At 39.8% G+C, this 16,549-nt stretch overlaps 3 protein-coding genes across 9 annotated transcripts in view; 2 read left to right on the top strand and 1 right to left on the bottom strand.

Moving 5' to 3' along the window:
• trip12 (thyroid hormone receptor interactor 12) overlaps positions 1-345 on the bottom strand; it is a 29,701-nt gene extending 29,356 nt beyond the window's left edge. For 3 of the 4 annotated variants that reach the window (XM_062418447.1, XM_062418451.1, XM_062418452.1), the window contains exon 1: positions 254-345. The gene's annotated coding sequence lies outside the window, so the exon portion shown is untranslated. Of the gene's footprint in view, positions 1-232 lie in introns of all 4 variants that reach the window. The other variant, XM_062418449.1, reaches the window with a different exon arrangement.
• A 511-nt stretch (positions 346-856) lies between these two features.
• On the top strand, positions 857-2,637 carry fbxo36a (F-box protein 36a). The gene is made up of 4 exons (XM_062419620.1): positions 857-952; positions 1,470-1,578; positions 2,073-2,245; positions 2,488-2,637. The coding sequence occupies exons 1-4, from the start codon at positions 857-859 to the stop codon at positions 2,635-2,637; spliced, it is 528 nt and encodes a 175-aa protein (XP_062275604.1).
• Positions 2,638-3,301: 664 nt separating this feature from the next.
• On the top strand, positions 3,302-15,656 carry zbtb38 (zinc finger and BTB domain containing 38). Of its 4 annotated transcripts, XM_062418765.1 has the most exons (4): positions 3,302-3,454; positions 4,024-4,302; positions 7,740-8,350; positions 11,354-15,656. In XM_062418765.1, the coding sequence occupies exon 4, from the start codon at positions 11,354-11,356 to the stop codon at positions 14,996-14,998; it is 3,645 nt and encodes a 1,214-aa protein (XP_062274749.1). In that variant the 5' UTR covers positions 3,302-3,454; positions 4,024-4,302; positions 7,740-8,350; the 3' UTR covers positions 14,999-15,656. The 4 variants fall into 4 exon arrangements, with proteins under 4 accessions (XP_062274749.1, XP_062274747.1, XP_062274750.1 ...); XM_062418763.1 differs by lacking the exon at positions 7,740-8,350; XM_062418766.1 differs by lacking the exons at positions 4,024-4,302; positions 7,740-8,350.
• Positions 15,657-16,549: the final 893 nt, after the last annotated feature.

The raw sequence follows: 16,549 nt of genomic DNA, 5'->3' as shown, positions 1-16,549 counted from the left end.
TGTGTTAAAATTGACTACTTTGTCTAGCTAACATCTACCTAGCACGTTAACGCTAGCTAGCAAAAAGAAATGGCCTCTTGATACATTTTTAGACACAAAAAAACAGGAAAGCAGAGACGGGAATCGAGATATTTTCGCAACACTGAATCATAATTCCCCCAATGTTATTCTATATTGAATCATCTCGATGGTCCAAAAGACTGTTGGATGAGATGTCACTGAAAAATTGTACCTTTTGGTATAATGTTGTTACCTATTTGTTCCAGTGTTGTAGTTGTAACAGACAGTGCACCAGCTCCTCTTTTCTCTCTCTAACCCTGCTACTTTCACATCAGCTGAGGGGCCTACAACTGCAATATACATCCGCCTGATTCATCCGCTCAGGGACTACTTAACGCTACTTCTGATTTTATCGCTAAGCTTTCGGCATCTGCTTGTTTTTACACAAACGATGTGACTAAGAGGGGCACTTGGTATATTACTCCATAAACATATATAGATATAGATATATTTATATATATATTTATATAAACTAGCTGATAATGTCTTTAGAACAAAAAGATGGAACTAACTTATATTTGCGTGTATACAAACATCAGCGCAACACTGAAGAGACATTAGCTTGTCACAAATATGAAGTATCAGTCCGCTGGGTCGTGACCCCCCCTCCCCCCCCTTTAATACACACACATATAACCGTTCTCTATACATTCATTTGATTTACATTACCTTTTATCACTTCACACCAGTGTAACATACCATAATATCCACAAAAACACCGTCTCCTCTGTCGTTGAGTAGATATTGTTATTTCAGTTGCTTTTCAGTTGTCATGGTTACATTTCTGCGTCCAAAAATGGCGTCCTTGGTCGGAGGGCAACTGTTTGAAATTAGTCGTCAGGGTCCACCTCCTCCAAAAGATTTTTTCCAACTTGTTATAACCAAAAATGAGGTATTGTAATTGTAAGACTATCTGTTTATAAAGGAGAGAAAGCATATTAAGTGTTGACAAGTGTTGCCACTGTTTCCAACTACAAAGTTAGTCAACCTTGCTGAACTAATATTAGTGACATTTAATTTTTTGGCTAGGCTACTTTCAGGCACTTTGAGCTCAGACTTTCCAACCATACAATATATTTCTTACATTTCAATTTGTACTAAATAATATAAAGGTAAACAGTATGCTAAAGTTATACAGTAATACAGTAGATGACTTGTAAGATAAATGTTGCAGTGTGTTAAAATCATTATGTGTCTGTGAATCATTTAAGTTAACCGTGCATGTGTTATTTCAAGGTGTTATCGTTATTATTATTATTATTATTGTTATTTTTTATTATAATTATAAATATCTAGTATTTTGGATCCACATTACCATCATATTCAATGTATTGTACAGTTTCCCTAGTATTAAGTCATAATATCACTTTCTCTCCTATAACTATAAATTAATCTTTTGCTATCTTTAGGTCATATGGAGATCATGGAAGATTTCTTTGCGACTTGAAGCCCGGGGTGCTCCACCTAAAGAGCTGAAAACATCCCATCATGATTTCCTACATCAGAAAGTGCTACAGCGTAAGGTTTCTTCACCATAACATGAATCTAATTAAGGCTGCAACTGATTATTGTCATTCTTGATTAATCTGACGACTATTTTCTCATTTGATCAACATGTCTGTAATTTCCCTGAGTCAAAGGTGATTTCTTCATACATCTTTTTTGTTCATCCAGAAATCCTGAACCCTGAATCAGTTTCCTATCATGTATGACAAAGACATGCATTAAAACAACATATGAGAGGCTGAAACCAGCAAATATTTGGCATTCTTGATTTTAAAAAATTGTCAATTGTCTAATCGATTAATGATTGTGGCTCCAAAGCTAATTACTGCCCAGTAGCCTTACATTATATTAATAATGCCGGAAATCTTATTCACCTCATCTTAAGTCAAGAAGTGGCGTAGTGCTGTTTAGTCTATTTGCTTTAATGTAAATCTATCATTTGACAGAAAATACAGATTTTCAAGAATTTGATGACCAGTCTGTGCTTTCCCACTTTTTATCTGCAGAACAAGTTGATTATGTTTTTGGGCAGAGGATCCTCGAACACACAGTAAACCTTTGTCAAGGAAAGTTTGATTACCTGGAGCGCTTAGCTGATGACATATTACTCAAAATTGTGTCCTACCTGCAGCTGAAAGATATACCACAGCTGGCAGAGACCTCACATAGATTCAGGAAGGTGAGAAACTCTAGTGCAGCAGTGGTGTTTATATTAACATACCACATCCAGTAAAGCTGTTTTTGTTTAAGGTATGATATTCCTTAAAAGTCTGTTGATGCAACAAGGGTATGCTAGTTTCTATTTTTCACTGTCTACAGCATGGTTGTTGTATGTTTGTGCTCATATATATTTGTACACTGACATCCAGACCTCCATTTTGTTTTGTTTTGTTGTGCTGTGCTCTGATTGGACGGTACCAGCTCTGCAATTCTGAGAAGTTTTGGGAGCAGATTGTGAGGTATCGCTGTCCTGATTTCACCAGTGACATGGAGGGAATAGCCAAGGCCATGGGCTGGAGGAGGACATATTTTACCTTCTTCCACACCAGTGGCAGTAAGAAGCAACAGTGACGCAACTGAACTGTTTTATTACTGTTTTGATACAACTGAAATATAAATGTGTTCACAGTGGAGAGTCAGCATTAATTGTGCCCTTTGTGAAAAAAGAGCCAGTATTTTCAGTAATGTTTCAAAAGTGTTTGAGTTTCAAATTTAGTGTTAATATATCAAATGTCCTTTAAAACACATCCGTATTCTCCTATTACTTTGACATGTAGTGTCACTAACATTCAATACATGGAAATCATTTCCTGCACATTAAATAGCGTAGAGTGTACAGAGTGTATCATCACTGTCCCATTAACATAACATATTATACAACATTTTATTATGTTCCCTCAATGATAAATTCTCTAAGCATAAATCAGTAAGACAAAAAAATAATTAAACACAGCAACTGGGGTCCTGCTGACATCATATGAAGGTCAATGGTCAATTTCACCATGTACTTCCTGTTTACATTTGCCAGTGAACTGATGTTGCGCCCTCTGCTGTAGACCCTCAGCACTGAACACTGTCTCTTCCCACAGACAGCCTGCTTACTGTGTACAGTCTGTGCTTTGTTCACTTTTGCTGCCAGCAGAGGGAGCAACATGGCAATGAAAACTAGAGTCAGATGATGGGAGGAGGAGGATCAAGCAAATAAACCCTTGGGTAACGTGTGCAAAACAAGTGCTGTAATTCTGGTTACCATGCCTAGGCCTAAAGATTACAACACACTTATTCTGGATTATTCTGATTGTACAAATACGTCCGTAAGGGCATCTACCACACCGGTTCTACCTCACCTGAAACCTGTACAAGCAAGCTACAGTAACATAAGACAAAGGTATGCACAGTTTTTTCTGTTTCTAAAAAGGTACCATAGTGGATCACAGACAATATTTGGTGCAATAAATGTAAACAAACATGGCTGTAGTAATGTCCTTGCTTCTTTCATAGCTGCTGTCGCAAACAGAATGGCAACACAGACACATAAAGCACATTGTCTTGTGTCAACAAGAAGAATGTGTTGTTTTGCAGCACATGTTAAAATGCAGGTCATTTACCACAAGCAATTAAGCTCCCCTTAATATTACATATCCTTCTGTGCATATGATAGTTGGGTGTTTGAGTGCAGCCCTGACTGGTACGTACTATTGCCTATTATTAGCCTCTGAACATTGGATACCGCCTTCTCAGCTGAGTCTGGTTGAGGAGGAAAAATATTCATTACGTAACAATAAAGGATCTGTCTCCCAGACCCACTTCCTGAATACCACAGCAGCAACTAGGCCCCAAACTGAGGCAGAGCGGAAGCCTCATCCATTTATTTGTTGGAGCAGTGTAGAGCAGTGCCGGTTGTTTTCTGCTTATCCCTTGCCTCCACACATTCACCACGCCACCCCTCCTTCTCAGCTCCTCTTTGTGGGTCAGTGATGCAGCGGGAGTGACGCAGCAGTGGCAGAAGGCAACTATACACAGCAATAAGAAGAACAGGGAACTTTTGCCAGAACTATAGTCCACAGACAGCTACCAGACAACTGTGACGAGGGAAGATGGTAAAGGCCTGATCTAGACCAAAGGGAGAACGGGAGCCGGCTGGTCATTCTCCTTTCCTCCTCCAAACAAAAACCAGAGAGACTACCACAGCGGCAGAGACAGGCCCAGCAAGACCTTCCGCACAGACACATTTTGGTAGGCAACTCAAGTGCTTGTTGCGGCAGCAACGTAAGAGTTACTAGGGATGATTGTCTTTGTATGCTAAGAGTGTGAATGCTTTGAGAATGAGGATGAGGCCTGCACTCAGCTTTATACTCCTGATTTGCCTCCCTGCAGATCAGCGTCCCTACAGGCTGCAGCTGAGTATCAGAGACACAGAGGCTTGTATACTTTGTCCTGTGGTTTTGGACTCATTCTAGCTGTGGTACTAAATGTAGGCGACAAGGTGCTGTTTATATAATACTTGATAAGATCCACTGAATAAAGTGAGATATCCACCATGGTATAAAGTGGCATACAGGCTTTTATCAACTTTAAGTACAAGCAATTAATTTTTCTTTTATTTGCAGTTGTGATACCAATTTAGCTTCAGATCATTTTAGAATGTGAATTTTCTAAACAAAACTGTTTCTCCATTATTTAATCAACCAAAATATCAATTCCAAGTCCTTTAAAATACCCTTATAAATAGGAAGTATGCCCGATTATGAAAAAGATTAATGGCAGCCTAGGCAGTTAAAATGGTACAATTGTTAGGATGGTTTTAATAACATTGTGGACTTAAAAAAGATTAAAAAGCATAATTTTATTGATTAACCAGATGCATTTCAGCCTACATCCATCCATCCATCAGGTATACAGCACACACTGTACATACATAAGAGATTTTTTGTGGAAGATGGAAGGACCAAATAAGACTATGAGATGGAGAAGCACCAAAACACAATCTGCCCACAGTCAAAATCTACATTCACTTCAAGTCATTGGCACTGAAGTTACTGAGGACTTGAGATGAGGAGACAAAAAAGCTTAAAAAAGAAAAGAAAATCAGTATTTTTTCTCTAAAAAGGCAGTGCTCTTAAATAGCTTAAATAGTTAATGTAAAAGTGATATAAAATGCAGTTCAATGGTGGCTGCAAGAAAAACCCAAATAATGACTTCTCTCTTTCAATATAAGGCCAATAACTTTTTTCCAAAAGAAGTTAAGGTCTTAAAAGTTTATTTCACTTCTTCTAATGAGTGTATTTACAGTGAATATGAGAACTGGAGTTCCAAGAAGTATTTTTGACTGACAGGATTTTCAGTAAATCCGTCAGCTGGTCAGAAGTTGATGCACTTCAGCCAGGCTCCCCCCTTGTTCCCCAAATTTAGCTGTTCTGGCTCCAGTTATAGAAGGCATGCACTGAACTCACTTTTTCATGTGATACCAGCCCCCTCTTCACCACTGAGTGGCCAAACACACCAACAGGTGGCTGCTATGAATGGGCAGAGCAATGATACCAAGAGGAAAATAAATATCTTGAAAAGTGAGAAGATCCAGAATGACCTGTATGATGTAACAGGCACTCATGTGTCAGTGGTGTGTGGATATTCATATTGAAGCTTTTGACACAAGTGCATATCTATATGTCACTTAACATTTTGTCACAAATAAAATATGAAGGGATGTAGATGCATAGTCCTTTTTACAGCAGGATTATTCAGGCCTTATCAAACATCAAAGGATATCCTTGTTGTCTGTGGACAGGTTTGTAAAAATAGTTTCATTCAGAAAAACAAGAGCTTGTACATCTCTCCTCTCTTTAGCTTTTATTAGCCTTTAAGTTATCTCTGAATTGGTTTTTAAAGTTGATATTTAATGTAAAAACATAATAGCAGAGGCTGAATGTTGAGTGTTTGTCACTCTTGGGGGAGCGACCGTGATAAATCCTGCAGATGGTGCCATTACATCCACACCCAGCAACCAATAAATACAAACCAAGAATATTCCTGTACAACAGCTGTGAAATCAGATTTTAAATCTTTTTAAGTGGTCTGTTCCTCATATTTAAATATTGTGTCTTCTTATTTCCCTTCCTGAAACAGGATATTATACCTTTCTATAAGAGGCTAATGGATATGCTGTATTTGGCATGCATTCTTGGCATTTATTAATACATTGTTGATGTAATACTACAACTCCTGTAGTACAACATTATGATTTTCTTGTTCCAAATTGCAGAACCTAGTGGATGCTTTTACTGTCCTTTAAATGCAGGATTCACATGTATAAAACTTGAAAAAGGCTGAAACACTATGGGAAGTCAATAAAATAAAACTATACCTATAACACTAATTAATATTTTATCCCAAAATTGTGCCTTATTAAATTGCAAGTACTAAAATGTTAGAGAGCAACTGTTGGTACCTTAACTTTATTGTTTGTTTACCCTGACTCTGAGGAAGACTTAATATTATATATCTGAGAGGAATTTTGGCTGCTGCATATACATATTTTGTGAGCAGTTTTTAAAAGCCTTGAAGGCCTAATCCATCATCCTTCTGTAAACATAAAAGTTGCACCATTACCAAACTCTTCAACAAAGGACTGGAACCTGATCCACTACCAAATGGATTGACAGTTATTTTAATACAGGGCCTGACATTAGACAACAACTAAATCTAAGTTTTCTTATACTTTTATACATTTGTTTATATCAGTTATTTACACAGCAGCAATATCTATAAAACTAGTCACTTAAGAACATGAATATGCACCATTTGTAATTTATATGGACAAAAAAAGGTCAGAAAAAAAGTTATAGCTCCCTGACTGCTCTCCGGGCTAATGCGCCCGAAAATTATAGAAGACTGAGCCTCTGTTTAATTGTGTATTCACAAAACTACAATAATATATCGTACTGAACACAGAAACAGGACGATACAACAGCTTTGATTCAGGGTGATTATCAAGTGTAAGAGACAAAAGCACCAACAAATAGAACATTTCCTTCCTTTCGCATGATGAGTGAGTGCATGCATAATGATACAGCAGTTGCAATTTTGTCATTTGATGTCAACAGCACATAAAATAAATGGCTTTGAAACTAGTTGAAAGTGGGCCGTAGCCAGCATGTGGAGGAGACCTACACAGTCATATGACCCTCCACTCAGTTGTGTAAATAAAAGAGCTGCTTCCGTCCTCAGAGGCTAGTGAGAGGCTCAGAGTGCCATGTCGGGTTCAGCTTCCTCCCCTCCCCCTCGTCTGCAGTGCTGACGCATCTGCTGCTCTTGCATCAATCAGCAGCCTCTATATAGGTATACCCAGAGTCCCTGCTGATAGCAGGATTCGCTTTTTCCCTCAGCCTCGCATTCAGTTTGCATACTCACTGCAATAGTGAAAAAGAGCATTGATGAATGTCTGTGCTTTGCTGTAATACACGACAGTAGTCAATGCCATCTCTTGGGTTCTGCATTACCTAACCACAGTGACTGCGTAAGCACGGACGAAAGGGCTTTGTTGTAATATATTGCTGCACAGACCGAGACTGTGCACATAAAACAGATGGTGTGACGTTATGCATTCAAGGTGCATCTTGTTTCTGTGAGAGATCATTTTGTTTCATGTAAAAGACGTTTTTCTTTTTGGTCAGCATCGAGATGCATCGGGATCTAACTGGTGTGTTTCTGGGGAGATTTAATACAGCAGAGGACTCCTGCTACCAGCAATGCAGCTGAGCGTTTTCTCTGGCTGTTGCATGGAGTACAGAGCTGGTGCGTGATGTAGCACCCAGCATCTCTCCGCTCTCCCTTCAGCCCTCTGCCATGCTTAATAAAAGTTGCCGTTTCCTGCTCACTGGCTCCAGAGCGAACGCTTCAGTTGCCCATCTAGCACAAAGGCAGACCCACACTCCAGTCTACATACATGCAGTATAAACTGTGAGTCCTTCTTATAGCTGTAGCAGGACAGAGGAGGGCAGGGCAGATCTAGCCCAGGACCTCGGCTGCATGGATAGAGGCGAAGGACGTTGGTGCTGGAGTCATCTGCACACAGAGAGGGAGGGAGAGGAAGAAAGACGTCAGAAAAAGCTCTGCTTCTGACAACACCACTGTTCAGCGACCATCATAGAAGAAAAAACTACTTTCGCCTTGCTCTCACGAAACTGTTTTTCATGTATAGTAGTATATATTGAGGGTTGTAGAAAGGGGATACTGCATGACACTGTTTCCTGTTCGCCCGCATCATTTTCTCTGAATTACTAAGGTATGTTTTGCATGATTTCCCTCAATTTACAACCTGTTTTTTTTTTTTCTTGCGGAAGTACACTTTGCAGAGGTGCGTGAAGTGGCTTTTGCTTTGACATTTCATTCTTTGTTTGACAAGACTGTCTGTATGCTATACTGTCATTTCTTGGTTTGTGGTTTGCTTTGAGGGGATTTTATTTTACAGGTTGAGACATAAAAGATTTCACATGAGCTTTCAAGGTAAACTTAGGTTGGGTGTGGCAAAATCATATGCACTGATGACAAATTCAAAATTTTCGCTCAGCATGTGGTGGCAATAAACCACAACAGTTGGTAGAAATTGTGAGATGATTGTGAGGTATCAAGATGAAATTGTTTCTATAAACAGCAGAAACAGAAATTAGTATAAAAGCCACGGTACGTCACTTGCTTCTGAGATGAGAAAGTCCTTTGGGTAGCATTTCAGCTGCAGACAAAGACACAGAGCAATACAAATAGACAAAGTTTAAACAAGCGGAGACAACGGTAAACTTCAATTGCTCTATAAGCTTCTGTGTGTTGCAGGTTCTCAGAAAGGGCAGGATGTTTGTGTGAGAGAGGGGACTGAATACCCGGACAGCTTATACAGTCACTTGCCATCCAGCTGAATCCCAATAAATGCTGCGCCATAGCATGTTGCCATGACAACGGAGGCCCGTCTGAAAAAGGAGGCAGGAGGCTGGCTGCATTTTCAGCAATATGAGAGGCTTTAAAGAACGGCGGCCATATTGCATTTGTCGCACACAACACAAAATAGGAAATGAATGAAAAAAACGAATTCAATAATACAACTAAGAAATTACTTGAACCTCATTTTAGTAAACACATACATCACAGTATTTTTACTACATTTAAAATACTTTTTAACCAAAGCTGTAGATGGTAGGCCATGTGATGTCCAGGACAAACTTTGACAAAGCACGAAACAAAATTAGATATAAAATTGCACTTCAATACAACTTCACACTATAATTTGCACAGGTTAAATCTCAGATGGGTCGCGACTAAACCCTATTTTCAACTATGCATGCAGAATGAAGAACACGTTACATTTAGACACTAAATATAGACGTTGCCTCCAGAGTAGCAGTTATCATGCTTTCATGCTACATTGCACAGTCACAGTATGACTATCACCATACCCGTAAATGAATATGAAAAAATAAATAATAATGTAAATCAGAAATGTCTGTGCAAGCTTCAGTTGGATGTTTAAATAACGCTGATTCTGGTATGATGATTCATGACTTTGAAGAGCTGCGAGAGCATTTTAGCAGGTACAGGCAGATGTCTATGTGAAATGTGCTAAGTGGGTCAGTACAGAAGACTCTGACATGAGTAGGCCACAGTGCAAGCGCCATGCTTGGTGATACATGCTCTTCCAAAGCGACAAGGACTGAACTGTAACTTGCTCTAAAGTTGCAGATTGCAGATCATTTTAGTTTACTGTCAGAAATATGAGCATCTATAAATGCCGCTTCATTAATATGTAAAATCGTAGTCTGACCAGAAATGTGTTTTGCCTAGACAAACAATGCAGTGTGTCCAGTGAGTAGTACCAGGAAGAAGTCTGTCCTTAAGATATAATACAATATTAGCAAATCAGCTCGACGAAAGCATCTACTAAAATACTTTTCACAGCGTGATTATTATGCATATGTGCTACATTATATCATCTTGTTTCTTGCTCACTGCCACCCCTCTCACGAGGCGTTAAGATGTTAATTTCCTGTAGTTAGTTGACAATACAGTATGTAAGACAAGTGAAAGGATGATTCCACTGCTGACTAACAGAGACCACTAAAGCAGCAAGGATATGACTCACCAGTGTATAACTGTCTGCATATCATTTTCATATTAGCACAGGCCTTGACAAGAATAAGACTGTCACCACGACAACTGTACAACCAGTCCTCATGCCGAGCTGTGGCGGCACACTGAATGAATTACCACCCAAACTGAATTATCAGTAGGAACAACGAAAAACAGAAATAAAAATTGACTACGTAAGTAACGGCACAATTTACAAGGTGCAAAACTGAAATTGTATATATGAAGAGCAAAATTAATCTGCAAAGAAAATAAACTGTGTAATACTTAGGAAAACATTACGCAGACCAAAAGTGTCATGTAGGTCACTATATCTAAAACTTTCTTTAATCATAACTGTCATCATAACAGTACAATTGTGGGTCAGTGGCACAATATTTAGTTGAAAATCATATATAGATTTAAGTATTTAATATGGCCGTTTGACTTAAATGTATTATTAAAATATTCCTGAGAGGCAGGTGTTTTCTAATGCTACCTGTTGGCCACTAGGCAGCTCCACTGCAGCATGTTGACAGAAAGTTGTTTTAAGGTCCGCTCTGCTCTCACTTCTGCTGATTTCCTCACAGCTGGGATTTAAACACATTCTTCAAAGCAATCCTTGCCCCACATCTTAACATTAACAACTGTTATTGAAATATCAGCAGAAATGTATTTTCATGACAGTATTTCATCAGTGAGTTCTGTCTAAGATAATTCAGTCTTTGTTTATATCCCACTGATATGTAACATCTCTTCTACATTAGAAAACCAGTTGACACAGCTGCTTCACATTTATAGTACTTACAGAAAGAAACAATAATAATGAATATACTGAAATCATTTTTTAAAAAGAAAAACTTAAACTCTATGACTTAAACTCAATATGTAAACACTGAATGTTTAAACCTTATAGGATTTTTGATGAAACATGACATAGATCATGATCACTTGTTTTGTTACCAATCTACCTCATGTCTACATGAGTCACCAGCAGTGTTGGTCAGACTGTTGCCACTGGAGCTCATCTCGCAGGAAATTACTGCCATCTAGTGTTCAAACACTGGAATAGCCTAATTATTTCCAAATCTAGAAAGTGCACACACCTTCTTGATTCTATTAGTGTTGTCATTTTTTGTAAAACTCTAATAAATTATTCTATTTTTTCCTTTAGATGACTGTGGTGTCTCCCTGCACTCAGAACCTGATGGATAGTTCTCACCCTCACACTGTGCTAAGCAAGCTCAATGAGCAGCGCTCACAAGGCCTTTTCTGTGATGTAACCATTGTGGTGGAGGATGTTAAGTTTCGGGCCCATAAGAACATCCTGGCAGCCTGCAGTGGGTACTTCAGAAGTGCACTGATGACCCCTGAGACTTGGAGCTCTAGCCAAGTACTGGAGCTAATGGACCTGAAGTCAGAGGTGTTCGCCAGTATCCTCAATTTCATCTACTGCTCGAAGGTGACAACACCTGCTGCAAAGGACACAAAGGGCCTAGTGGCAGCAGGAAAAAGATTTGGTATTCCTTTCTTAGAGAAGCTTGCAGAACAAGAGAGAATGGACTCAGGCATAACTCAAAACCTACCCGAATGTGTTAATTCCACTGACTCCAGCGCAGCCCCAGTGCCTACAAAAACAAAGAAGGAAGCCCCTAGGCCGGAAGAGATAGACAGTGCCACAGGGCCACGCATCACCAATGCCTTCTCCATCAATGAAGTGTGTCCCGGGAACAATCCTTTCACCCCTCTGGTTCAAACCAGTGATGGCAGGCAGTCACCAGATGTGGGGCAGCTCCCAGCAAACTGCCCTACAACATCCTGCCTTAATGGGAACAATGAGACCACCCATGCCCTCTCGGAGCACTCATATGCAGTAAGCCAAGCCACTGAAGAAAAAGATAACAATCAGTTTGACAACAAAAAGGTCTGCAAGCCAGCAATATCACAGCCAAAGCAACTCATGTACCGAAATGCCGGTCCACTCAAAAAGCGTCACAGGCTGAGAGGCACTTTGTGTAGAAATATACTTCCAGCACCAGCTGAACCACATACAGATAAACCAAATACTATCACCCCAATATTAGCTAATAGTGCTACCGCAGCACCTGTTGTAGTCATGACACCACCTCCACTTTTTTCAGAGGCAGAAACAGACAAGTGTACAGACACTTTGCTTCCTGTGGCCACTGACAATGTCCAAATGGACTTAGGTCCACCAACGCTTTCTCCTCACACAGAGGATAGCATCTCAATCTACGGATGTGAGCACTGTCCAGAGATATTCACAAATAAAGCGCTTCTGACCATTCACTCAGAGGTGCATAAAAAGCGTTTTGTTAGTCATTTGTTTTGCAAGTTTTGTCACAGAAAGTTCATACACCTCAAACGGCTGCGCAACCACGAGCAGATCTGTCCCAAGCCTGCGAGAGGCCCACCAAAACTAGATAGCAGTGACATATTGGCTAAAGAGGGGGACCTCCATTCAGCTGACATGCCACATGTGGAGAACATCATGACACAGCTTCCCTCTGCTGACCTCTCTGCCCCTTACAGTCCAGAGCCTCTTCAAATGGACCAATCAGAACCTACTCAGGATGAAAAGACAATAAGGTCAGGTGGCAGTCAGAAGAGATACAACTGCAGTGTCTGTAAACGAGTGTATGTGACCCTATCCAGTCTGAAGAGGCATGAGAATGTACATTCCTGGCAGAGGGCCTATCCTTGTCATTATTGTAATAAAGTGTTTGCCTTGGCAGAGTATCGTACCAAGCATGAACTCTGGCACACGGGTGAACGCCGCTATCAGTGCATTTTTTGCCTGGAAACGTTCATGACATACTATATCTTAAAGAACCATCAGAAGTCTTTTCATGGCATTGATCCCACACTAGCTGTGAATAAAAAATCTGCCAATGGTGGGCTGAGAGCCAGTGTTTACCCAATCAAACTCTACAGGCTCCTGCCTATGAAGTTTAGAAAGAGGCAATACAAGACATACAGCGAGACATATTCAGAGACTGTTGAAAGAGAAGATCAAGCTCCATTAGATAGCAACTCTCTTATCCCTCCATTTGAAAAAAATGGTATGATCAGCCACTCTGACGCTGTTTCAATCCCTCTGACATTCATGGCAACAACTAAAACAGTGTCCCCTGTCATGCCTCGCATCAGCTTTGACAAACCATATGACCAAGATATTGACCAAAGTTTGAACAATGAATCGGAAAACTTCACTTGCACCTTCCCTCTGCAGCATGACACAGAGTCTTCTGCAGGGGGTCAGAAAGATGTTCCTCTTGATCTGATTAACTCACAGCACATCACTCATAATGCGCCATTTTTAAACTCTTTGAACACTGTTAAAAAGCTAGGTGAGTTATCAGCTTCTGCAAAAAGAGTCGAGGATATGACAAAGGAGATACTTCAGTCAAGCACTGACAATCTAGTACTTGATAAAAAGGTGGGGGCAAAGACAGAGACATACTTTGCCAAACCTGCATGTCCTGGTCCTTCAGCGGATGGTGATGCAATGCCTCTCTGCCAGATAACAGTGAAAATAGGCAATGAAGCCATCATCCGCCGCAGAATCAAAGGATCCAAGCTCTTCCCAAGAAAGAAAAGGAGAATCAGAGAATTGAATGAAGTGGAAAGTCAACACTCTCCAATACAGGACCACTCAGAGAGTCCCAGGCTTCGCCTCAGACCAGATGTTACTGCCGCCACAGTCCCCAGGACATATGATGATCCCAACGACTGTGACACAGCTGATAAGCTCTGGCGTCCCTACTATTCTTACAAAGCTAAAAAGAAGACAAAGAAACGGAGATTCAAACACAGAAAAGCTTTGTATCACCATTATTCTGAAACATCTGTAGATAGAGCTACTGCCAGTGAGGCCCAACTGGACAGCTGGCGGACAGAAGAAAGCATCTCAGGTGGTAGTGGAGAGCTGAAGCGTACTCTTAGCAGGAACTGCAGTCCGAGGGCCACCTACAACTGTGACATCTGTGACAGCTCGTTTATCACAGAGACTGGTTTGAGAGCACACATTATTGGTTCCCACCCATGTTTCTGCCGGACTTGTGGTAAACAAGGACCCCCGGGTGAAGCACCTGCTGGCAGCGATTACATCTGCAAAAGTTGTATGGAGAACGGCTCCTGCTTCGATAACACACCACGGAGCCCCAACCCAGAGAAAAAGTATCGCTGCTCCTTCTGTCCTCAGCGTTTTCTCTACCTTGCCACCAAGAGAAGCCATGAGAGAAAACACCAGGAGACAACAGAGGAGGGATACAATTATGACAACTTCATACCATGTTCTAAATACTCAGCACACCTGACTGAAGACGATAAACAAGACTCTATCAAAACAGAGGACACTGACAATCAAGACAGAATTGACATGAAAAGTGAAAAGGTGGAAGGAGGACATTTTTCCTTCGATAAAATTAAGCCTAAAATTGAGGAATCAACTGACTTTATGTCTTTGACTCCATACCAGGACATGTCATTTTCCAACATTAAAAGTCCATTATCACCCTGCAGTTACTCACGGTTCTCTCTGACACCCTCAAAGGTGAAACACAAAATGGCCAAAAAACGAATCAATACAGTGCATTCTGTGCATCTCAAAAAAATGGCCTGTGACCGAGACAGAGATAGCAGCAAGGATAGTTTGATGGCGCCAAGAACAAACAGTCACCATGATCATGAAAAGTCCTGTAAATTGTCTGGGAGAAATGACTCTGACTCTAAAGTAGCCCACATTTCTATACACAAACCAGAGAAATTGGTGTGCAAAGAAGAGCCGTTCTTTTAAAGCCCTCTGAGGACGGAAGCCAGCTTTAGGCAAAAGAGAAAGTAAATCAAACTTGGCTTTGAGTCACTGCTTTGATTTGTAAATGAAAGAGTTGTAATATTTTCTTTGTGGCAGCGTTCAATAATGTTTTTACAGGACAACAAATGCTGAACATGCAGATCTAATGTCAGTGTAAGCTGTAATATCTTCCCTCCTAAACTCAACAGACTAAGTGATTTTTCACCTTTGTAGAAGATATTTTTTGGATAATATAGGACCTTCTGACACAGACTGTACTTTTTCCATTGTCTATGCATATAAGGCAGACTCAGTGACATGGCTGTAACATCAAGAAAATAAATAAATGTTACTTCAGAGTACGATGAATTCACAATTTAAAACAATGTGCAATTTCAGAACAGGGGTGGCACTTTTTAATGTGTGTATGTGGAAAACAATGAGTCCTGCAACTGTCACATTTCTGAGTCTTCCGTTCAGTTAACTGGACATGGTGAGTTGCACTTTATATAGTTAGACTATGCTAATCTGTTGGTTAAATAATTTGATAATTCAATTACAATTCTGAGCATCATTGTTATAATTCTAATTTCTACCACATGGCACCATTGAGATTCAAGTTACTACTTTTGTGTGTTTAATATGTATACAATCTGTCAAACTATTTAAATAAATATTGTTGATACTCTGAACAGTTACATCCTGTCCTCCTTTAGTCAAGCTAAAGATGTGGTATCAATCCGTGACCACTGACCAACATGTCATACAAGAACACAGATACTCTGATACTGTCGCTAATAGCAAGATTTTAACAATCATATTGGTTCAAAGAAATGTGTTCCACAGCAAACAATTTCCTAAATGTAAAGCCACATGGTGGTTATCTGCTCCTCCTGGTCCTTCGGGGACCAGCAGCCCTTCTGAGAAGTTCATTCATTCGGTTCCTTGCACATAGCTGAAACTAGAGTTGGGCCTCAAGATACAATCTCCAGATGTTCCTGACTTCCTTTTTACTTTCTTAGACTAGGTTCACAATGTAACAGGTGGATCATATGTTTTGGTACATCTCAGCACTCTGATTATACCTTGGAGGTAACGTTTTCCCCATATCTCAAATATCTGCCATTTAATAAGGGATTACTATCTATTAAAACTGTGGCTGCAACACTTTATAATCTAGCTAATGGCATTGAGAGGATTTGCAGTTTGATACAGGTAAAGATTAGTTGCACTAAGTGTAAAGTAAAATCTTCATATTGTAATAGTATAGTGAGGAACAAACATGTATTTGCATGCAATCACTTCAACATACCAAAGGGCACATGCTATCTATGCTAATGTGCTTTCACAAAATATGACACACAAATGTAACTGAAAGTATGATGACCAGTTAGTTTGACATATTTTTTATTGTTTAAAACATATCCTAAATATATTCCTGGTCTAATTTTATAAAGGGTCATAAAATAAAATCCACTTTATAAGGCCCTAACTGACTAAATTAAAAAAAATTAAAGATATAAAATATTAAATAATCCATTCAGCAATAGCCTG

Source organism: Scomber scombrus, chromosome 5 (assembly GCF_963691925.1).
Source record: "Scomber scombrus chromosome 5, fScoSco1.1, whole genome shotgun sequence".
Lineage (NCBI taxonomy): Eukaryota > Metazoa > Chordata > Actinopteri > Scombriformes > Scombridae > Scomber > Scomber scombrus.
Note: the sequence above shows the minus strand (reverse complement) of the source record. Positions and strands in the feature narration are given on the sequence as shown.

What these genes read in the sequence shown, in the direction of transcription:
- fbxo36a (XM_062419620.1), top strand. Translation starts at nt 857, where the DNA reads ATGGCGTCCTTGGTCGGAGGGCAACTGTTTGAAATTAGTCGTCAGGGT. An exon ending in TTGTTATAACCAAAAATGAG is followed by an intron (nt 953 to 1,469) that starts GTATTGTAATTG and finishes TGCTATCTTTAG; the next exon opens with GTCATATGGAGATCATGGAA. An exon ending in CCTCACATAGATTCAGGAAG is followed by an intron (nt 2,246 to 2,487) that starts GTGAGAAACTCT and finishes GGACGGTACCAG; the next exon opens with CTCTGCAATTCTGAGAAGTT.
- zbtb38 (XM_062418766.1), top strand. Translation starts at nt 11,354, where the DNA reads ATGACTGTGGTGTCTCCCTGCACTCAGAACCTGATGGATAGTTCTCAC.